This window comes from Nerophis lumbriciformis, linkage group LG24 (genome assembly GCF_033978685.3).
Source record: "Nerophis lumbriciformis linkage group LG24, RoL_Nlum_v2.1, whole genome shotgun sequence".
Classification (NCBI taxonomy): Eukaryota; Metazoa; Chordata; class Actinopteri; order Syngnathiformes; family Syngnathidae; genus Nerophis; species Nerophis lumbriciformis.
The window spans coordinates 23,420,001-23,443,447 of record NC_084571.2 but is presented as its reverse complement, the minus strand read 5'-3'; the positions used below and the strand labels follow the sequence as shown (position 1 = coordinate 23,443,447).

The 23,447-nt window shown below is 43.8% G+C and overlaps 1 protein-coding gene across 1 annotated transcript in view; it reads left to right on the top strand.

The window, feature by feature from the left end:
* The window catches only part of mccc2 (methylcrotonyl-CoA carboxylase subunit 2), a 44,919-nt gene extending 24,805 nt beyond the window's left edge, over positions 1-20,114 (top strand). Inside the window, exons 11-17 of the mRNA XM_061981824.1 lie at positions 1,781-1,853; positions 1,956-2,032; positions 2,819-2,885; positions 12,914-13,070; positions 14,287-14,401; positions 14,775-14,860; positions 19,502-20,114. Of these exons, the coding sequence (XP_061837808.1) occupies positions 1,781-1,853; positions 1,956-2,032; positions 2,819-2,885; positions 12,914-13,070; positions 14,287-14,401; positions 14,775-14,860; positions 19,502-19,619 (693 nt within the window). The 3' untranslated portion in view covers positions 19,620-20,114. The remainder of the gene's footprint in view (positions 1-1,780; positions 1,854-1,955; positions 2,033-2,818; positions 2,886-12,913; positions 13,071-14,286; positions 14,402-14,774; positions 14,861-19,501) is intronic.
* The last annotated feature ends 3,333 nt before the right edge of the window (positions 20,115-23,447 follow it).

Here is a 23,447-nt window from a genome sequence, read left to right as displayed (position 1 = left end):
CCCACAGGTGAACAGGCAAATTGGGAACAGGTGGGTGCCATGATTGGGTATAAAAGTAGATTCCATGAAATGCTCAGTCATTCACAAACAAGGATGGGGCGAGGGTCACCACTTTGTCAACAAATGCGTGAGCAAATTGTTGAACAGTTTAAAAAAAAAACTTTCTCAACCAGCTATTGCAAGGAATTTAGGGATTTCACCATCTACGGTCTGTAATATCATCAAAGGGTTCAGAGAATCTGGAGAAATCACTGCACGTAAGCAGCTAAGCCCGTGATCTTTGATCCCTCAGGCTGTACTGCATCAGCAAGCGACATCAGTGTGTAAAGGATATCACCACATGGACTCAGGAACACTTCAGAAACCCACTGTCAGTAACTACAGTTGGTCGCTACATCTGTAAGTGCAAGTTAAAACTCTCCTATGCAAGACGAAAACCGTATATCAACAACACCCAGAAACACCGTCGGCTTCGCTGGGCATGAGCTCATCTAAGATGGACTGATACAAAGTGGAAAAGTGTTCTGTGGTCTGACGAGTCCACATTTCAAATTGTTTTTGGAAACTGTGGACGTCGTGTCCTTCGGACCAAAGAGGAAAAGAACCATCCGGATTGTAATAGGCGCAAAGTGGAAAAGCCAGCATCTGTGATGGTATGGGGGTTATTAGTGCCCAAGACATGGGTAACTTACACATCTGTGAAGGCGCCATTAATGCTGAAAGGTACATACAGGTTTTGGAGCAACATATGTTGCCATCCAAGCAACGTTACCATGGACGCCCCTGCTTATTTCAGCAAGACAATGCCAAGCCACGTGTTACATCAACGTGGCTTCATAGTAAAAGAGTGCGGGTACTAGACTGGCCTGCCTGTAGTCCAGACCTGTCTCCCATTGAAAATGTGTGGCGCATTATGAAGCCTAAAATACCACAACGGAGACCCCAAGACTGTTGAACAACTTAAGCTGTACATCAAGCAAGAATGGGAAAGAATTCCACCTGAGAAGCTTAAAAAATGCGTCTCCTCAGTTCCCAAAAGTTTACTGAGTGTTGTTAAAAGGAAAGGCCATGTAACACAGTGGTGAACATGCCCTTTCCCAACTACTTTGGCACATGTTGCAGCCATGAAATTCTAAGTTAATTATTATTTGCAAATATTTTGTCTTTGTAGTGCATTCAATTGAATATGGGTTGAAAAGGATTTGCAAATCATTGTATTCCGTTTATATTTACATCTAACACAATTTCCCAACTCATGGAAACGGGGTTTGTATGTAAAAAAAACCCCAAAAAAACCCACATGATGTTAGTGCACCAGTCGAGGAAAATAAGCAAACTACATAAATAACATCCTGTAATTTGATTTTGATATTATTTGTTGATCTTGATAGATTGAAAATTAACACCAATGAGTTGACTGATTGAACATTATAACATAATTTATTCAGAAAGTATAAATAATGACAAATACAGATAGAATACTATTAACCGCAACATGTTAGCGTAAAAAAAAACCAACAACATTATGATTTGTACATTTTCAGAATGTGCTTGTTCTATTTTTAAGCAAAGAAAACAATCTGAAGTTGTCTTTATTTTTAAGTTATCGTGCCGTGATTTTACCAGTCCGGCCCACTTGAGAGTAGATTTTTCTCTATGTGGCCCCCGATCTAAAATTAGTTTGACACCCCTGCTCCAGGGACACATGTTCCAGTTATATTATCATTATAAAGTGCATTTTGCGCAAGGCTTTAAATTGTATGTATTTATTGTCTCACAGGTTATTGCCAGAATAGTGGACGGAAGTAAATTTGACGAATTCAAGGCGTTCTATGGAGACACACTTGTGACAGGTATGTTCTGTTGGTCTTATTTCTTATTTTTGTTTAAAGGAACTCACTGTTATACTCTACATTATGCATTGCTGCAATGTGACTTTCAATATTCCCATACAGGATTCTCCAGAATTTTTGGTTACCCTGTCGGAATAATTGGCAACAACGGAGTTTTGTTTTCAGAGTCTGCGAAAAAGGTGAATATTGTTTGTTGCGCAGAGTTATGTGCACATTTTCAAAGAGTCAGACTCTTTCCTAAAAATGCCAAGGACTTACAGACTCGATCCACTGTGCTTCTTATAACAATGAATACCAATATTTCTCTCTTGAGAGCACATGCTCCTAATAGATGATTTGTTCTGACACTTTTTAGTGCAGGTGCTGGTACAATAAGCTCTCTAATTGCGTTTGTCTGGGCCAGCTTCTGAATAGTATGGTAATAGCGTTGGGTTTGTAAGCCGCAGCCCATTTTCATTCAACATCGCTCACTTAATTTGCCAAGCAATTCTGCCGTGAACAGAGCTGAACTGTAGCCGCCCCTAAAACGGATGAGGGGCCGAGTGTGTTATTACAGACCTTTTCCACTGCATTCTGAATTCCATGACAACAAAAAAAAATATATATATATATATATAATACATTCTTCTATCTGTGTGTGAGCATTTGGCGTTTTATCAGCGTGATTGCCGTTAAATGTGGTGCTTCAAATATGCCTGGCAAGCACATCCAGAGAAAATCAATACCGCGCCTGCATTTGGAGATGTCCTCACTGAAGACACAGTGATGCTAAATGCTTCACTCCGCAGAGCTGTTTGTGTTTGTGAGCGACAGCCAAGAAAAGATTGGATTCATGTCATCGCGGGTCACGCCACTGTTTATTTTCTCTGTCACATTTCCCACTTTGTTAAGACAACCGCTCAACAAAGAGCGTGTCTAGACAGTTCTTTTTGTGAGCTTACTAAATTTATATTTGTTTTTTTTAGGGGACGCATTTCATTGAGTTATGTTGCCAGAGAAACATCCCTCTTTTATTCCTACAAAACATAACAGGTGAGCTAATATCTCGGTGTCTTCATGTGTTGCTGTATATTCACATTCACAAAATGAAGTCATATATCATGTCACCTACTCAGTGGCCTAGTGGTTAGAGTGTCCGCCCTGAGATCGGTAGGTTGTGAGCTCAAGGCCAAGTCATACCAAAGACTATAAAAATGGGACCCATTGATGCTGAGTGCCCTGCTTGGCACTCAGCATCAAGGGTTGGAATTGGGCGTTAAATCACCAAAAATGATTCCCGGGCGCGGCCACCGCTGTTGCCCACTGCTCCTCTCACCTCCCAGGGGGTGATCAAAGGTGACGGGTCAAATGCAGAGAATAATTTCGCCACACCTAGTGTGTGTGTGACAATCATTGGTACTTTAACTTCATATCAGTGGGGCAAGTAAATATTTAGTCAGCCACCAATTGTGCAAGTTCTCCCACTTAAAAAGATGGAGAGGCCTGTAATTTTCATCATAGGTACCGTATTTTCTGGACCATAGGGCACACCGGATTATAAGGCGCACTACTGATGAGCGGGTCTCTTCAGGTCTTTTTTCAAACAAAAGGCGTACCGTAGTATAAAGCGCATTAAAGGGGTCATACAATGATTTTTTTCTAAATGTAAAACACTTCATTGTGGTCTACATAACATGTAATGGTGGTTATTTGGTCAAAATGTTGCATGGATGATGTTTTACAGATCATCTTAAAGCCGCTTTTTGACAGTCGCTTCAGGATGCGTCGTTTTGTGGGCGGTTTTATTTACGTGGCTCACCTTCGACAGCGTCTTCTCCCCGTCATTTTTGTTGTAGCGGTGTAGCGTGCAAGGACTGGAGTGGAAGAAGTGTCAAAAGATGGAGCTAACTTTTTTAATGACATTCAGACTTTACTTCAATCAATAACGGAGCAGCATCTCCTCATCCGTGGCTCACTAGTGCAATAACGCCGGAAATGTGTCCCGTGAAAAACACTCTAATAACGTGGGTGAATTATGTAAACTCACTACACTGGTAGTTTTTAGCGCTTCCATAGCGAGATATAAGTAAAAACTTTATGCTACTTTATATTAGAAATGGCAACAGCAGAGGGTGAATGGCCCATAACAAGAAGATAGTGAAAAAGAAGAAGCTTATCGACTACGGTATCAGCACGGACTACAGTGGTGGATTTGCGCAAATTTTCAGGACTTATGTAGATCCCAAATACACATCAGCAGGTACCAGAAGGTAAGAAAAGTTTGTTTTGCATAATATTGTGAAACAAAACGCCAGATAATATGTCTGCTAATCGGTGCCATTTTGCGGTCCTTATACACACACCATAATAATATTTGTATCTCTGACTACGGTAGCCGTAATGGGCTGACAATCCATCAAGCGGTGCGGCTTCAAAGTCATACTAAAACATTGTTTACAGATTTTTGAGTGCCGTGTGTAATGTTCTTTATTTTCAATGGAACATTTAAAGTTTTGGTGCTGTTTGCTGGTGTCATATTGCAGTCTACACGTATATCTTGTGTGTGACTGCCATCATGTTGCAGTCTACATGTATCTCTTATGTTTGACTGCCATCTACTGGTCACACTTATCATTACACCATGTACCAAATAGAATTGCTTCGAGGTCGGTAAGCACAACCCGAATTATTCCGTACATTAGGCATACAGCACTGTCGATTTTTGAGAAAATAAAAGGATTTTAAGTGCGCCCCATAGTCCTAAAAATACGGTACACTTCAACTATGAGAGACAGAATGGGGGTAAATAATCCAGGAAATCATATTGTAGGATTTTTAATTGATTAATTGATGAATTCCTCTGTATTTGGTCACCTACAAATAAGTGAGATTTCTGGCTTTCACAGACCTATAACTTCTTCTTTAAGAGGCTCCTCTGTCCTCCACTCGTTACCTTTTTTAATGGCACTTGTTTGGCCTCGTTATCAGTATAAAAACACCTGTCCACAACCTCAAACAGTCACACTCCAAACTCCACTATGGCCAAAACCAAAGAGCTGTAAAAAGACACCAGAAACTAAATTGTAGACATGCACCAGGCTGGGAAGACTGAATCTGCATTGGGTTAGCAGCATTTGGATGATCCAGAAGAGTATTGGAAGAATGTCATATGGTCAGATGAAACCAAAATAGAACTTTTTGGTAAAATCTAAACTTGTCGTGTTTGAAAGAGAAGGAATGCTGAGTTGCATCCAAAGAACACCCTACCTACTGTGAAGCATGGGGATGGAAACATCATGTTTTGGGACTGTTTTTCTACAAAAGGACCAGGAATACTGATCCATGTAAAGGAAAGAATGTATGAGGCCATATATCGTGAGATTTTGAGTGAAAACCTTCTTCCATCAGCAAGGGCATTGAAGATGAAACGTGGTTGGGTCTTTCAGCATGACAATGATCCCAAACCGCCTAGGCAACAAAAGCGTGGCTCCGTAAGAAGCATTTCAAGGTCCAGGAGTGGCCTAGCCAGTGTCCAGATCTCAACCTCATAGAAAATCTTTAGAGGGAGTTGAAAGTCCGTGTTGCGCAGCGACAGCCCCAAAACATCACTGCTCTAGAGCAGGGGTGTCAAACTCATTATAGCTCAGGGGCCGCATGGACGAAAATCTGTGCACACGTGGGCCGGACTATTAAAATCATGGCATTAAAACTACAAAATATTTATTTGTCATACTTTGCCAAAAATAGAACAAACACATTCTGAAAATGTTACAATAAAAATATAGAAAACAATACTGGCAGCGGTAAAGTTTAGATCCATAAAGGAAAAAAGTTAATTATTGTTTATAACTGAATTAATTTACATATGGATAAACATTTGCTTTCTTTTGTATTATTTTTTTTAATGAATTAACGTTTATGACAACCTTTTTCCAAAACACAATATGGAATTGGAGTTATAACAGGATAATGCATGCATTTATCATTTGGTTTCAAAACGGTTACAAAAAAGTGGGACCCAAAAAATTTACTGTGGGACCCCATCTAGCGCCAACACTGATGGAGTATTGGTGTGTGCAAAACAGCAGCCTGCGGGCCGGTTGTATTACTAATCAAATATCATCCCGGGAGCCATAGATTTGGCCCGCGGGCCTTGATTTTGACACCCTTGCTCTAGAAGATATCTGCCTGGAGAAATGGGCCAAAATACCAGCAGCAGTGTGTGAATACCTTGTGAAGCCTTCCAGAAAATGTTTGACCTCTGTCATTGCCAACAAAGGGTATATAACAAAGTATTCAGATGTCATCCATCCATCCATTTTCTACCGCTTGTCCTGTTCGGGGTCGCGGGGTTGCTGGAGCCTATCTCAGCTGCATTCGGGCGGAAGGCGGAGATGAACTTTTGTTATTGACCAAGCATAATTTGCAAAAAAAAAATATTTAAAAATCAGACAGTGTTTTTCTGGATTTTTTTTTTCTCATTTTGTCTTTCATAGTTGAAGTGTACTTATGATGAAAATTACAGGCCTCTCATCTTTTTAAGTGGGAGAACTTGCACAATTGGTGACTGACTAAATACTTTTTTGCCCCACTGTTTAATATTGTCATTCATCAGGACATTGACTCGATCGCAGCTGCACTGTTCAGATTGTCTTAGAAGACGTTTCGCATCTCATTTATTTGCAGACTTCATCAGTTCATGCTCACAGACTTGGATTGGTCAGATCTAGTTTGAGCGCTTCTTGCTAAAACCTAAACGGATTATCATCGTTAGGATGGAATCCTCTAACCTGACTCTCGCCAGATCCTTGTAGTTCGCTGAGCTCTACACAAGAATCTGGGCTCGAAGGCAATGCAAACTCCTTCAATGTAGCAAAAAATAATGAACCAATCAGGACCGCCGGGCGGGATTTCATAGGTGTGACGTAGCGCCAAAGCGACTGTTTGATTCAAACTACAATGGCGGCACGCAGCGAGGAGTCGTGTGCTGACATTGATTCTGCTATTGCAACTGTTTTGTCGAATCTATCGAATATGAATTCTTTAAAAGATGAACAGAGAATGGTTTTGAAGGCATTTATTAACTTTTCGCTCTGTCGTATATATATGTCGGCTGTTCTGTTTTGGATTTCCCAGCATCGCTCTCATCAGCATCACGGGTTGATTTTGATGCGAGTGGTTGAAGTAGCACGTCATTCAAGATAACGGACAAGTGGTTTATCCAATCACATACAATGATTTTTTTTTACAAGGCCCTGCCTTCTGAAATATATCTCCTATTGAGAAGTCCCAGATCCTTGTGTGGAGCTCAGCGAACTACAAGGATCTGGCGAGAGTCAAGTTAGGAATCCTCCTCATTGGCAATGCAGTATTGTCTGGCAAAACGACAGGGAAAAGAAACCTCTACTAGCACAAAAACAGTGCTGAAACTAAAAAGGGCCTTTGTCCTGCGAGCACTCTTTGGTTTCAGGTGTCTCCATAGCCCCCATGGCCATTAACACAACTGAATAAAATGCTGGCGAAGGGGATTCCATCCTAACGACGGCTGTTTTGTTGACAGAGGTGACGCTCCTTTGCATTTTGGCATATTTTGCACCACCTTGGGAGTGACACCTGTGCCAGTACAAAAGCAATTTTTAGGATGGAATCCCCCTCGTTAACAGGGTGAGATGCCGGCAAAGAGCAACCTCTACCAGCACAACAAATCAAATCAAATCAAATCAACTTTATTTATAGAGCACATTTAAAATTTACCACAGGGGTAGCCAAAGTGCTGTACAATGAACAGGTTAAAAGATAAAACGAGTACCGAGCAAACTCAACACAACACAAACAGAACACGATAAAAAAATAAATAATTAAAATAGAATTAATAAAAACATAAAAACATAAAAACAGGATCACAGCAGGTGTATTATGGGGCGCCATTGCAGGATGGATATCACTCAGTGTTAAAAGCCATGGAATAAAAGTATGTTTTTAAGAGAGATTTAAAAACAGGAAGAGAGGAGGCTTGTCTAACACTCAGGGGTAGGTCGTTCCAGAGCTTGGGAGCAGCAACGGCGAAAGCTCTGTCACCTCTAAGCTTCAGCCTTGTGTCAGGGACCGTCAACAGCAGCTGATCGGCTGATCTTAAGGATCGGGTGGGGCAGTAAGGCTGAAGGAGGTCGGAGAGATAGGTTGGTGCGAGGTTGTTTAGACATTTAAAAACAAATAAAAGGAGTTTAAAATGTATTCGGTAACGCACAGGGAGCCAGTGAAGGGACGCTAAAATAGGGGTGATGTGCTCACGTCTGCGGGTCTGTGTTAGCAGACGAGCAGCAGAGTTCTGCACGAGCTGCAGGCGGGCGAGGGAGGCCTGGCTAATGCCAACATACAAGGCATTGCAGTAGTCAAGACGAGTCGAGATAAAAGCGTGGATTAATTTCTCAAGATCATGTCTTGATAGAAGCGGTTTCACTTTCGCTATTTGGCGTAATTGATAAAAGCTTTTTTGAACGACGCTGCTGATTTGTTTTTCGAATTTAAAATCTGAGTCAAACTTTACCCCCAGGTTTGTGACACAGTCGCTGAGATACGGGGTCAGAGTGCCGAGGTCAACGTTGGGGGAGGGAGAGCGACTTGGACCGAACAACATAACTTCTGTTTTATCTTCATTTAGGCTCAGGAAGTTAGCTGAAAGCCAGACTTTGATGTCGTGCAGGCAGTCAATAAGACGTTGAACCGTGTTATTTTGTGCCATGGGAAAATAAATCTGGCAATCATCGGCATAAAAATGAAATTAAATACTGTACTTCCTAAAAATAGAACCAAGGGGGAGAAGGTAAAGCGCTAATAAAATTGGGGCAAGGATTGAGCCCTGGGGGACCCCATGTGGTAAAGGAGCTGTGGACGACATAAAACTGTCTACTTTTACACAAAAACTCCTGTCGGTTAGGTACGACCGGAACCAGTTGAGGGCGGCGCCCTTAATGCCCACACAGTTCTCAAGACGAGTGATTAAGGTGGCGTGGTCGACGGTGTCGAACGCAGCAGACAGATCTAAAAGCACCAGGACAACATATTTACCAGAATCAGTGGACAGGAGGATATCGTTAAAAACTTTTAGAAGCGCTGACTCTGTGCTGTGGAGGGCTTTAAAACCGGACTGGAACAGCTCAGTGATACCATTATCCTCTAAGAAGGGCAACAACTGACTGTAGACAACCTTCTCTAATATTTTGGAAATGTATGGAAGATTAGAGATAGGTCTGAAGTTAGAGAGGAGAGAGGGGTCGAGGCTGGGTTTTTTAAGTAGAGGTCGTACCACTGCATGTTTAAACTCTACTGGAACTATTCCAGAAGAGAGGCTACTATTGATAATGTTAAGGACACTTGGTCCAATAGTAGCAAGTACCTCCTTAAACAGGCGAGGTGGGAGGGCATCTGCAGGAGAACCAGAGGGCTTCATATGACTAACTGTGTCACTTAAAAAAGAAAAGGACACCGGCTCAAACTGATGGAAAACAGAAGAGAAATGCAGAGGAACAGAAGGGTCATATGAAGGCTGAGATAGACTGGCTCTAGTTGACACAATTTTGTCAGTGAAAAAATGGAGACAATTTTCACAGAATTCAAAAGAAGCATCAAAACCAGCAGATTTGGGAGCATCAATGACAGTGTTAATAGTTTTAAACAGAACTCTGGGGTTGTTACAGTTAGAAGATATAATCTGAGATAGATATATATTCATTTCTGCTTTTACAGTCATCTGAAAGGAAAACAGGCTTTCTTTAAAAATGGCAAAGGACACATGCAGCCTGTCTTTTTTCCATTTTCTCTCTGCTCTTCTACATATGCGCCTGGCAGCCCGAGTGACGTCATTCAACCAGGGCAGAGGCGTGGCTTTAGCGCGGCGGCATTTGAAAGGCGCGATCGTGTCCAGTGTTTGTAAACAGATAGAGTTGAACCCAGAAACCAACTCTTCAGTATTCAGACACACAGATGCTGCAGAATTATCATCACAAAGAGTCGAAAAAATAGAGGAGAACCGAGCAGGAGACGAAGAATTAAACATGCGAGAGCGTTGGGGCGGTGCGCACAATTTAACTGGACACTGCGTGGGAATATCAAACAGGATCGGCATGTGATCAGAGAACACAGCGTCGCAAATGTCCAAATTAAAAACACACAAACCATACGAGAGCACTAAATCGAGTGTATGCCCGCGTTCATGTGTAGAACCACACACAGACTGTACAAAGTTAAATGAGTCGATTATATTCAGGAAGCTCCTGGAAAGCGGCTCATCTGGACAGCAGGTGTGAATATTAAAATCACCCACAATAAGGACACGATCATATTTGGGCAGGATTTCAGCCAGAAATTCAGAAAAGTCAGTTATAAAGTCTTTGTGGTACTTGGGTGGTCGATAGATGACGGCACACAGGACGACATCAGAAAGACCCAGTTCAAACATGCACAGTTCGAAGCTTGAAAAGGAGGATTGTAGGCGGATCTGACGGCATTTAAAGTCATTTTTAAAAACGACTGCTAATCCTCCTCCTTTTCGACCGGACGGCCGTGGGGAATTAAAGTAGGAACACTCCGGAGGCAATTAAGAGGGGCGGACTCACCGGCTCTCAGCCATGTCTCCGTCACACAGAGGAAGTCCAGTCCGCGGGAAGTGAAGAAATCCTTCAGGATAAAAGTTTTGTTTGTCAAAGATCTTGCGTTCACAAGACCGAACCTGGCGGGGGCCAGCACGTCCAAGGCCGCAATTAATCCGGGTGGGGCCCGACACACAGCCCGCAGGTGGCGGTGATCCACCCCGCGCCTCCGGGGGCGGGGACAGCAGGAGCGACGACGGCAAGCTTCTTCCTCCAAACCAACGATAGGAACCAGCCAGGAGTCGATAGGATCGAGCGAGCGTGGGTGCAGGAGGAGACCGGATACCGCACCATTCCTCCTTCGGGGAGCCACGGGAAGCCGGGCCAGGAGTGCCCTAACTTTCACCAGCTGGCCGCCACGTTTACCGCGGCGCCGGAGACGCTTCCGCCGGGGGAGAGGAGCCAGGGGGCGGGAAAGGAAGGCAGGAATCCGGCCAGGTGAAAAAGCTGACTGGGACGTCGAAAAACCAACGTCGAAGTTGATCATATCAGTGGGAGAGGGGCAAAGATCCAACAGTGTTTGGCGGTCATACACAAGCAGTGAGCTGACAGAGACGAAAATAGACGCAAAAAACACAAAAACGAACAGAGCTGACAGCGAGAGACGGCAGGCCAAAGCACATACTGGCGCCATCTTGCATCGGGGCGTGGTCAACAGTGTTGAAACCAAAAAGGGTCCATGTCCTATGTGCCAATGTCCAGTACTTTTTGGTTTCAGGTGCACCCATGGCCATTTATGCAACTGAATAAAATGCTAACAAGGGGGAGTGCACCCTAACAACGGCTGTTTTGTTGACCTGTTGACACAGGTGACGCTCCTTTGCATTTTGGCATCATTTGCACCACCTTGGCAGTGACACCAGTGCCAGTACAAATGCAGTTTTTAGGATGGAATCCCCCTCAGTAGCAGAGCGTGATGCCGGGAAAGAGCAACCTCTACCAGCACAACAACAGTGTTGAAACCAAAAAGTGTCCATGTCCTATGTGCCAATGTCCGGTACTTTTTGGTTTCAGGTGCGCCCATGGCCATTGGTAAAACTGAATGGAATGCTAACGAAGGCGAGTCCATTCTAATGACTGCTATTGTGCTGACAGAGGTGTCACTCCTATTGTGGTAAAAACAGCTGTTAAGATGCAAAGGGGCGTCACCTTTGCCAACCCAACATCAGAAGTTTGGTTGGAATCCCCCTCGTTAGCATTGCAGTAATCTGAGGCAAAACGGCCACTGTTGAGGTACAGAGAAAGAGACACTTGAACCAGCACAACAACAGTGCTGAAACCAAAAGGAACTATGTCCATGTCCTATGTGCCAATGTAGGGTACTTTTTGGTTTCAGGTGCCACCATGGCCATTGGTAAAACTGAATGGAATGCTAATGAAGGCGAGTCCATTCTAACAACTGCTATTGTGCTGACAGAGATGTCACTCCTATTGTGGTGAAAACAGCTGATAAGACGCAAAGGGGCGACACCTCTGCCAACACAGCATCAGAAGTTTGGTTGGAATCCCCCTCGTTAGCATTGCAGTAATTTGAGGCAAAACGGCCACTGTTGAGATGCAGGGAAAGAGAGACTTTGACCAGCACAACAACAGTGCTGAAACCAAAAGGAGTGCTTTCAGGTACTCTCATGGCCCCTGGTACAGATGAATGGAACACTAAAAAGGGCAATTCAATCCTAACGACTGCTGTTGTGCTGACAGAGATGTCACTTCTATTGTGGTGGAAAACAGCTGTTAAGATGCAAAATTAGTGGCACTTCTGCCGACACAACAACAGACGTTAGGATGGAAGCCCTCTTGTTAGCATTGGAGTAATGTGAGGCAAAACGGCCTCCACCAGCACAACAACAGTGCTGAAACCAAAAGGTGTCTATGTCCTATGTGCCCGTCCCCACAGGCCCTTGCTGACAAAGGTGTCACTCTTATTGTGGTAAAAAACGGTGTTAAGATGCAAAAGAGCGACAACTCTGCCGGCACAACAGCAACTGTTAGAATGCAACCCTCCTGGTTAGCATTGCAGTCATGTGATGTGAAAGGGCTGCTGTTGAGATTCAAGGAAAGCGAGACACAATAGTGCAGAAACCAAAAAGTGTATATGTCCTATGTGCCCATACATACTTTTTGGTTTCAGGTTCCCCCATGGCCATTGGTACAACTGAATTCAATGCTAACCAGGGTGATTTTAACCAATTGATTGCTATTGTGTTGACAGATGTGTCGACCTTTAGAGCAAAACTACTCATGTCGAGGCATGGCATATCTTCTAAAAGAAGGGGGCTCCTTGATACATACTTTGCAACTTATTGTTAGATTAATACCTTTTTTTTTGTGTCAATGTTATATCTGACTATTATGGGATCTCATGACTATATAAAAGTGTACCTAATGTAGTGTTGTTGGAGTACACAAATTGATTTGTGACCTACCTGCCAGGTTTCATGGTGGGCAGAGAGTATGAAGCAGGAGGAATCGCCAAGGATGGCGCTAAGATGGTAACCGCTGTCGCCTGCGCCAACGTACCCAAGATCACGGTCATTATTGGAGGCTCGTATGGTGCAGGAAATTACGGCATGTGTGGCAGAGCCTACAGGTAGGATGTCACTGTATTTTTAATTTTTTTTATTTTGTCATTTAAATGGGTTGTAAAAAAATACAATCATGAGTGCTTACGGACTGTATCCCTGCATACGGACTGTATTCCTGCAGACTGTATTAATCTATATTGATATATAATGTAGGAACCAGAAATATTAATAACTGAAAGAAACAACCCTTTTGTGCGAATGAGTGGGGGAGGGAGGTTTTTTGGGTTGGTGCACTAATTGTAAGTGTATCTTGTGTTTTTTATGTAGATTTAATTTAAAAAAATATATATATATATTTTTTATTTCTTGTGCGGCCCGGTACCAATCGATCCAAGGACCGGTGGTTGGGGACCACTGTTATACAGTACTGTATATCAAACAAACATAACAAGGGGGTGATTGATCAACTTTTTATATATTAACAAGCCAAAACCACGACGACAAGCTGCTGTCTTGCCCATAAGCGCACACACAGAAGTCCCTTTGCTGCCCCACAAATTATCAGAAATCGCAATTTGTCTTTAACAACCATATTGCTACAATAATAAACATTTTAAAAAAGTGAAATCCACTTACATTAACATCCGCAAAAGAGGAGCTGGCGGGAAAAGAGCAGACAGACAGAGGGAGAGATAAGAGGGATTGGGGGGAGGGGCCGCTGAACAGGAGTAGTTCTTATCCTCTACTGTGAAAAAGGTCTGCTTTGGCGTATTTTTCCAGAAAAGTCCGGACTCGTCACCATTAAAACTTGCTGTGGTACGAAGCCTGCTTCATCGATTCCTTCATACTTGTGAGCGCCATTAATGTATTTTTTACAAAATGTTTTTTTTTTTTAAATTCCAGTCCGAATCCTTCCTTCTTTCCATGCTTTTTGGGACTCATATTGAGTTAGCAAAATGGACAAAACTTGTCAAAAGGCGGAAAAAGCCAGAAAAGGCACACTTGCTGAGCCTGCATGCGGGACACAAAATGAATGAATGAATGAAGCGTTCATACACAAAAACATGGTTCGCACACCGAGGCATGATCTAAAAGTTTGTTAATCGAAAAGTTTGCAAAACAACAATTCCACTGTACCAGTATCAATTTGACACAGATATCAGATAATTTGTTAACAATACCCAACCCAACCCTTCTTTGAACTTGATGATTGTCATGACTGCCGACAATATTGCCACGTCAAAAACACGTTAACAGACCCATGCTCTTCTTATTTTGCAGCCCTCGATTCCTCTACATGTGGCCCAATTCAAGGATCTCCGTCATGGGCGGAGAGCAAGCTGCCACCGTGTTGGCCACCATCACCAAGGACCAACGAGCCAGAGAAGGAAAGGAGGTAACGTGGATCATTCAAAGGTCTTCTATTAGCCAAGAGCGTTACCATTAGGGTTTCTTTTTTTCAATGCTTTAGCAGCTTTTATATAAAGAGCCAATTACATAATGTTCTAATGATTCTAATTAGTGCTGTCTAAAGCTTCAATTAAAATGTGTAAGGTGTGCTGTGAGGGATGTGACAACCGCATTAATAGCTTCACAATGACACCTCAATTTGGCACTGATTAATAAAACGATTAGTTAATTATGAAATACGCCTCCATGACCATTGTGAGCATCTGCAAGAGTGTCCTCAAAAGAACCAAATAGGTACAGCTTTGTAAATTCATGCTCTCATCTTTGATTTAATGTCATAATTTCTTCCCTCTGAAAAGTTCACCGCCGAGCAGGAAGCCGCCATGAAGGAACCCATAGTGCGGCGTTTTGAGGAAGAAGGAAATCCCTACTTCTCCAGCGCAAGGTGATGTATGACTTTAAGACATTTTATTATATGTTGGCTCTTCGCAGGTACCAATTAAAAATAATGAGAACTAATCTGTTTTAGGGTCAAACGGTTGGCATCATTAAACCTTCGTTATCTTTACAGGCCGTCTTTAAAGGGGCTGTTCGCAACTTGCTCAAAGTAAAAAATGTTTAAACCACAAAATATGACAAGAACACCACGAGCTTACGTTACCATTAGTGGGCTAACTGTGCGTGCATGCGTGTTTTTGTATTTCAACCCTTATTGAGACATCAACAAGGAAAAGTACTTTCCATATGAGGACCGGTGAACAAGTTAGGACCGAAGTCATGGTCCCAATACGAAAAACCATTGCATCTAACAGAGAATGTCTCATTTGCATCCCTGGTGGTGAAATCTATCAACATTAGGGTGGTCCCAAAAAGGAGGGATTTTCAAATTGCCTGTGTTGGTGGCAGAGAGGTTAGTGCATCTGTCTCACAATACGAAGGTCCTGAGTAGTCTTGGGTTCAATCCCGGGCTCGGGATCTTTCTGTGTGGAGTTTGCATGTCCTCCCCGTGACTGCGTGGGTTCCCTCCGGGTACTCAGGCTTCCTCCCACCTCCAAAGACATGCACCTGGGGATAAGTTGATTGGCAACACTAAATTGGCCCTAGTGTGTGAATGTGAGTGTGAATGTTGTCTGTCTATCTGTGTTGGCCCTGCGATGAGGTGGCGACTTGTCCGGGGTGTACCCCGCCTTCTGCCCGATTGTAGCTGAGATAGGCTCCAGCGCCCCCTGCGACCCCGAAGGGAATAAGCGGTAGAAAATGGATGGATGGATGGGTTTTAAAAGTGCTCCCCCTCTGGTCAACATATGAAATAACAAGTGTGTGTAAAAAATTTGAAGTGCTCCCCCTCTGGCCGACATATATAATAACAAGTGTGTGTAAGAAATTGAAATGAGAATCCTTTGGCCAAAATTAATTAAAAAAAATAAAAAAATGTATATAGAGACATACTGTAATAACTTGATGTAAATAATGAAGATTAAAAATCAATTACAAAAAATAATTAACGAAAAGCTTACCTTTTTATATTTGCATTTTTTTTTTTTTATATATATATATATATATATATATATATATATATATATATTATTAATGTTGTAAATACAAATCTTTATATATCTAGAAAGGGTGGTCCTAAAGAGGTAGGCCTTTTTCGGAGGTGTGTGTGTGTGTGTGTGTGTGTGTGTGTGTGTGTGTGTGTGTGTGTGTGTGTGTGGTGGAGGGGGGTAGGTACTCGAGCTGATAGGACAACTTTAACAAGTTAGAATTTTTAGAATGTTTTTAATCCTTATTTAAAGACAGATCGTGAAGTTATCTACTTACGTGTGTTGGTTCAATTTGTGTAGATGGCGGCGCGTGTATAACTACAAAAAACCTGATGTATCCTGGGCGCCTTGTTAGTGTGTAGTGATGTTAAAGATGATGTAATCACTATATTTATGATTAAATGTGTTATTAATTTGCAGCAGCACACGCACGTCGGTGCGCTTTAGGCTCTCAAACATTCAAGATGCATCCTTGGGCCCTTGTGCTAATTTTAAGAATAATGTACACTTCACTGCACATGTGCTATATGTTGGTGATCAAACATGTTACTATTCAACGAGTGTTGGGTTTCAGCAGCACAGGCGCGCATTAGGCACTTAAAAAAAGATTCATAATGTTCCCAGGGCTCTGTGTAAGTGCAGGATGGTTTTAAAGATATGTCACTGTATGTGTAGTATATCAAAATAAACATTATATGAACAGCTTTTGCTGCTTTTCCAGGATTCTGATTGGGCAAAATGTGAATGACAGCAGGTGTTTAGTTTGCCTGTGGACAGAGACAGTTTTGAAACTACACTCGTGTGGATGGTGATGATTTTAACCCCGGATATGTGTTTGTGCGGACATGGCCTAAATGGTTAAAGTGAAGCCTCTTGTCAGTCATCCGCAATCTTTGTTTGGGTATGAGCATCGGAGCCGCTAGCTTACACACACAGAATACACGGACATCGCCTCGCTAGTCGCGACTCATGAGTGAGAAGCACTGCTAAGCTACACATGCTAGGAGGGAAAAAGGTGATGACAAAGCCAATCGTCCCTGGGTAGGAATATTCTATCGTCAGACTTAATGAGCAACTTGAGCCCATCAGCACGGACGAACAGTAAAAGTACGCCGTGATGGCATTGGCAACGAAATAGACAACAAAACTTAAAAAGTTACCTTTTGGTCATAATAAAGATTACATCACATATGTTGATAATGATTTGACCTCTGAGTTTCTATATTTTTCCATAAAACTTTTGTTTGGAACCACAATCGACTTCAGGAAAGTTTCCAACGTTGTACTGCAAAATTACCTGTAGGAGGGCTGCACCATTTTGAGAAAAAAACTTAATTACGATTTTCTCTCCAAAATTGCGATTCGATTTGCAATTTTTATATGTTATACATAAAAAGGCATACAACTTCAAAAATAACATGTTACTTTTAGACTGTCAGTCAACATATTCTATATGCCATGTTTTACTACAAACAATTATTGGCTTTATGCAGACAGGGTCAGAGCTTTTTTCTACATCATGTTCTTAAACAGAAGAAAAAAAACGATTAAAAACTACACAGTGTTTATAATGTCATGTAATCATAATATATAATAATAATGCAAGTAACCATTTAAAAGGAAATCAAATTGTATCTCTCATTACTGTAGAATTGTTTACAATTGTATCGTAATTGAAAGGCCAATAACTTTATCCTAAATAAATAAAAATACCGTATTTTCCAGACCATAGAGCGCACCGGATTATAAGGCGCAGTGCTGATGAATCATCTATTTTCTATTTTCTTTTTTTATATATGTAAGGCGCACCGGAATATAGGACGCGTTAAAGGACTCATATTTTCTTTGATTTTTTCCTAGATGTAAAACTAGGAAACTTGTAGTCTACATAACATGTAATGGTGGTTCTTTGGTCAAATTGTTGCATAGATGATGTTTTACAGACCTTCTTCAAGTTGCTTTCTGACAGTCGCTTCAGGATGCGCCGTTTTGTGGGAGGTCTTATTTACGTGGCTCACCTTTGACAGCGTCTTCTCCCCGTCATCTTTGTTGTACCTGTGTAGCGTGCAAGGACGGAGGTGGAGGAAGTGTCAAAAGATGGAGCTAACTGTTTTAATGACACTCAGACTTTACTTCAATCAATAACAGAGCAGCATTTCCTCATCCGGAAACAACAACAAGGGCGTGAAAAACCGTCCGACCGGAACTCTCTAATAACTAGAGTTCCTTGGGTGATTAATGTACACTCACTACACCGGTATGTTTTAGCGCTTTCATGGCAAGTTTACTGACAGATATAAGTATTCTTACTTATATCTTTACACTACTTTATATTACAAATGGCAACAGCGGAGGATGAATGTCCCATAACAAGAAGATAGAGAAAAAGAAGAAGCTTATCGACTACAGTGTCTGCACAGACGACAAAGGGAGACGCACAATTTTTCAGGATTTATGCAGATCCCAAATACAGATCAGAAGGTAAGAAAAGTTGCTTTTGCATAATATTGCGGAGAAAAATGCCAGATAATATGTCTTACCTTATACACACACCATAATAATACTCGTATGTTGAAGCACAATAAAATCCATAGCTTACCAAAGTTGTACTAAAACATTTTGATATATTTTTGAGCGCCGTGTGTAATGTTCTATATTTTCAATGGAACATATAAAATGTTGGTGTTGTTTACTCGAGTCATCCATCCATCCATCAATTTTCTACCGCTTGTCCCGTTTGGGGTCGTCATATTGCCATCATATCGCAGTCTGCACGTATCTCTTATATGTGACTGCCATTTACTGGTCAAACTTATCATTACACCATGTACCAAATAAAATTGCTTCAAGGTCTATAAGCAAAACCAGAATTATTCCGTACATTAGGCGCACCGGGTTATAAGGCGGAGTTTTGAGGAAGAAAAAGGATTTTAAGTGCGTCTTATAGTTCGGAAAATACGGTTAGTGCATTTTTTCCCTGTTTGAAAAATTTGTTTGGACGTTCTCTTTTTGTTTATTGCTATTGCGTGATCAGGACGACTTTTTCGCTCGTCCGTCCATGTTGATGGGCTCATATTGCCCCTGCGTTTTGAAGCTGAAATATTCCCATAACAGGACATGCAGCTTTATAATCTTATTTTTTTCCTCCTATTTTGTGGCACTTCTCACTGGCGAGTCGCCAGGCTCTCTGTACTGCGTGTGTGTTGTGCCCCGCTCTCGTCTCCGCCGAGACAAACATTGTGAATGACTGAAAAGAGGGGTCACTCGGTTAAGTTAATTCAACTTTGTGAATCAGAATGATGAACAAAGTAAGACGTCTTTCTACCTGTTTGAAGCAAGACAAACCAACGCAAGGCTCAACAATTCTGATTGGCGTACATGGCCGTCACTCAAATGCCAGTGAAGGAAGGGAAAAAAAACTCAGCCTCTTGTGGGTATTTACTGCACCCTGATGTCGATTCGATTTGGAATATTCCTGCAGCCCTAACCTGTATTTATGACAAAACCTAAGATGACAGTTTTAATATGGTTTGTTTCCACAGACTGTGGGATGATGGAATTATCGATCCTGCCGACACCCGCCTGGTGCTTGGACTTAGTCTGAGTGCGACACTGAACGCACCGACCAAGAAGACGCGCTTTGGCGTGTTTCGAATGTGATGTGCTGATTGAAGCAATGAGTGTGGACATGTATTATTCTCACAGTATAGCAGAACTCATTTGGATGAAAAGATGTACAGTTTTTGTGTGGCCAATGTCATTTTGTGCCTTAACTGTTACAACATGTAAAGTTACTAATTATGAAATGCAAATATTGAAACTTGTCCAAACAAAAAACGACTTACAAATGATTTTTTCTCAGGCACATCAGTGTTGAAAAGTAGTCTTTTCCAAGAACTAATTGAACGCGAAAACAGATATCACAAGGGGGCGCTGTTTAGCCGTGTCTGTCCTCTTGAAGCTGAAGGAGACACTAGATGAACTTGGCTGTTGACAGAACAGCTGCCTTGAGGAAACTTTTACAAAGATGACAGGAGAGCAGAGACGCAGGTGTGTTTTTTTTTTGATGAACTTTTCTCTTGAAGATTTGATAATAGTGTAGATAAGGGGTGTCAAAACGTTTTCCAATAAAGGTCGCACACAGAAAAATCCAAAGCATGCAGGGCCCATTTTGATGTTTTTCATTTTCAAAACCAATACATCATATAGATTATTTTTTTAACCTTTAGGGCTCATTTTAAGCATATATATATATATATATATATATATATATATGTGTGTGTATGTATGTATATAGATATGTATATCCATCCATCCATCCATCCATCCATCTTCTTCCGCTTATCCGAGGTCGGGTCGCGGGGGCAGCAGCCTAAGCAGGAAAGCCCAGACTTCCCTCTCCCCAGCCACTTCGTCCAGCTCCTCCCGGGGGATCCCGAGGCGTTCCCAGGCCAGCCGGGAGACATAGTCTTCCCAACGTGTCCTGGGTCTTCCTCGTGGCCTCCTACCGGTCGGACATGCCCTAAACACCTCCTTAGGGAGGTGCTCGGGTGGCATCCTGACCAGATGCCCGAACCACCTCATCTGGCTCCTCTCGATGTGGAGGAGCAGCGGCTTTACTTTGAGCTCCCCCCGGATGACAGAGCTTCTCACCCTATCTCTAAGGGAGAGCCCCGCCACCCGGCGGAGGAAACTCATTTCGGCCGCTTGTACCCGTGATCTTGTCCTTTCGGTCATAACCCAAAGCTCATAACCATAGGTGAGGATGGGAATGTAGATCGACCGGTAAATTGAGAGCTTTGCCTTCCGGCTCAGCTCCTTCTTCACCACAACGGATCGATACAGCGTCCGCATTACTGAAGACGCCGCACCGATCCGCCTGTCGATCTCACGATCCACTCTTCCCTCACTCGTGAACAAGACTCCGAGGTACTTGAACTCCTCCACTTGGGGCAAGATCTCCTCCCCAACCCGGAGATGGCACTCCACCCTTTTCCGGGCGAGAACCATGGACTCGGACTTGGAGGTGCTGATTCTCATCCCAGTCGCTTCACACTCAGCTGCGAACCGATCCAGTGAGAGCTGAAGATCCTGGCCAGATGAAGCCATCAGGACCAAATCATCTGCAAAAAGCAGAGACCTAATCCTGCAGCCACCAAACCGGATCCCCTCAACGCCTTGACTGCGCCTAGAAATTCTGTCCATAAAAGTTATGAACAGAATCGGTGACAAAGGGCAGCCTTGGCGGAGTCCAACCCTCACTGGAAACGTGTCCGACTTACTGCCGGCAATGCGAACCAAGCTCTGACACTGATCATACAGGGAGTGGACCGCCACAATCAGACAGTCCGAAACCCCATACTCTCTGAGCACTCCCCACAGGACTTCCCGAGGGACACGGTCGAATGCCTTCTCCAAGTCCACAAAGCACATGTAGACTGGTTGGGCAAACTCCCATGCACCCTCAAGGACCCTGCCGAGAGTATAGAGCTGGTCCACAGTTCCACGACCAGGACGAAAACCACACTGTTCCTCCTGAATCCGAGGTTCGACTATGCGGCGTAGCCTCCTCTCCAGTACACCTGAATAGACCTTACCGGGAAGGCTGAGGAGTGTGATCCCACGATAGTTAGAACACACCCTCCGGTTCCCCTTTTTAAAGAGAGGAACCACCACCCCGGTCTGCCAATCCAGAGGTACTTCCCCCGATGTCCACGCGATGCTGCAGAGTCTTGTCAACCAAGACAGCCCTACAGCATCCAGAGCCTTAAGGAACTCCGGGCGGATCTCATCCACCCCCGGGGCCTTGCCACCGAGGAGCTTTTTAACTACCTCAGCAACCTCAGCCCCAGAAATAGGAGAGCCCACCACAGATTCCCCAGGCACTGCTTCCTCATAGGAAGACGTGTTGGTGGGATTGAGGAGGTCTTCGAAGTATTCCCTCCACCGATCCACAACTTCCGCAGTCGAGGTCAGCAGAACACCATCCGCACCATACACGGTGTTGGTAGTGCACTGCTTCCCCTTCCTGAGGCGGCGGATGGTGGTCCAGAATCGCTTCGAAGCCGTCCGGAAGTCGTTTTCCATGGCTTCCCCGAACTCCTCCCATGTCCGAGTTTTTGGCTCCGCGACTGCTGAAGCCGCACACCGCTTGGCCTGTCGGTACCTGTCCGCTGCCTCAGGAGTCCCATGAGCCAAAAGAACCCGATAGGACTCCTTCTTCAGCTTGACGGCATCCCTCACCGCCGGTGTCCACCAACGGGTTCTAGGATTACCGCCACGACAGGCACCAACTACCTTGCGGCCACAGCTCCAATCAGCCGCCTCGACAATAGAGGTACGGAACATGGTCCACTCGGACTCAATGTCCAGCACCTCCCTCGTGACATGTTCAAAGTTCTTCCGGAGGTGGGAATTGAAACTCTCTCTGACAGGAGACTCTGCCAGACGTTCCCAGCAAACCCTCACAATGCGTTTGGGCCTGCCAGGTCTGTCCGGCATCCTCCCCCACCATCGCAGCCAACTCACCACCAGGTGGTGATCGGTAGAAAGCTCCGCCCCTCTCTTCACCCGAGTGTCCAAAATATGAGGCCGCAAATCCGATGACACAACTACAAAGTCGATCATAGAACTGCGGCCCAGGGTGTCCTGGTGCCAAGTGCACATATGGACACCCTTATGCTTGAACATGGTGTTCGTTATGGACAATCCGTGACGGGCACAAAAGTCCAATAACAAAACACCACTTGGGTTCAGATCCGGGCGGCCATTCTTCCCAATCACGCCTCTCCAGGTTTCACTGATATGTATATATGTATATATATATATATATATATATATATATACATATGTATATGTATTAGAGATGCGCGGATAGGCAATTATTTCATCCGCAACCGCATCAGAAAGTCGTCAACCATCCGCCATCCACCCTGTCTAACATTTGATCAGAACCGCACCCGCCCGTTGTTATGTATCTAATATAGACGATGCAAGGCATTAGTGAGGTTATAAAGCTTTTGCCTGTTAAAGAAAGGAGACTGATCCAATGCAGCACAGACATTCGCGTGCCACGCTGTCACGACCCAGACGCACACCAGTGCGCAATCATATGGGAGCCGCGCTGAGCGCACCTCCAAGCGCATCTCGCTGCTGGCGACGGCCGGGTATGGGCCCGACGCTCCAGCGCCATCCATTTTCAGGGCTAGTTGATTCGGCAGGTGGGTTGTTACACACTCCTTAGCGGGTTCCAACTTCCATGGCCACCGTCCTGCTGTCTATATCAACCAGGGTGAGCCCCACCCCTTTCGTGAGTGCACTGCGCGCGGAGTGACCCCTGTTACGCTCCCCCGGCAACAGGGGTGGCGGGCAGTTAAGCTGCGCGGGGGGAGCGCGCGTAGTGACCCCTGTTACGAGCCCCCGGCCACGGGGGTGGCGGGCAGGTAAGCTGCTTACCTGCTGCGCGTGACGCCGGCCGCGGCGAAGGCG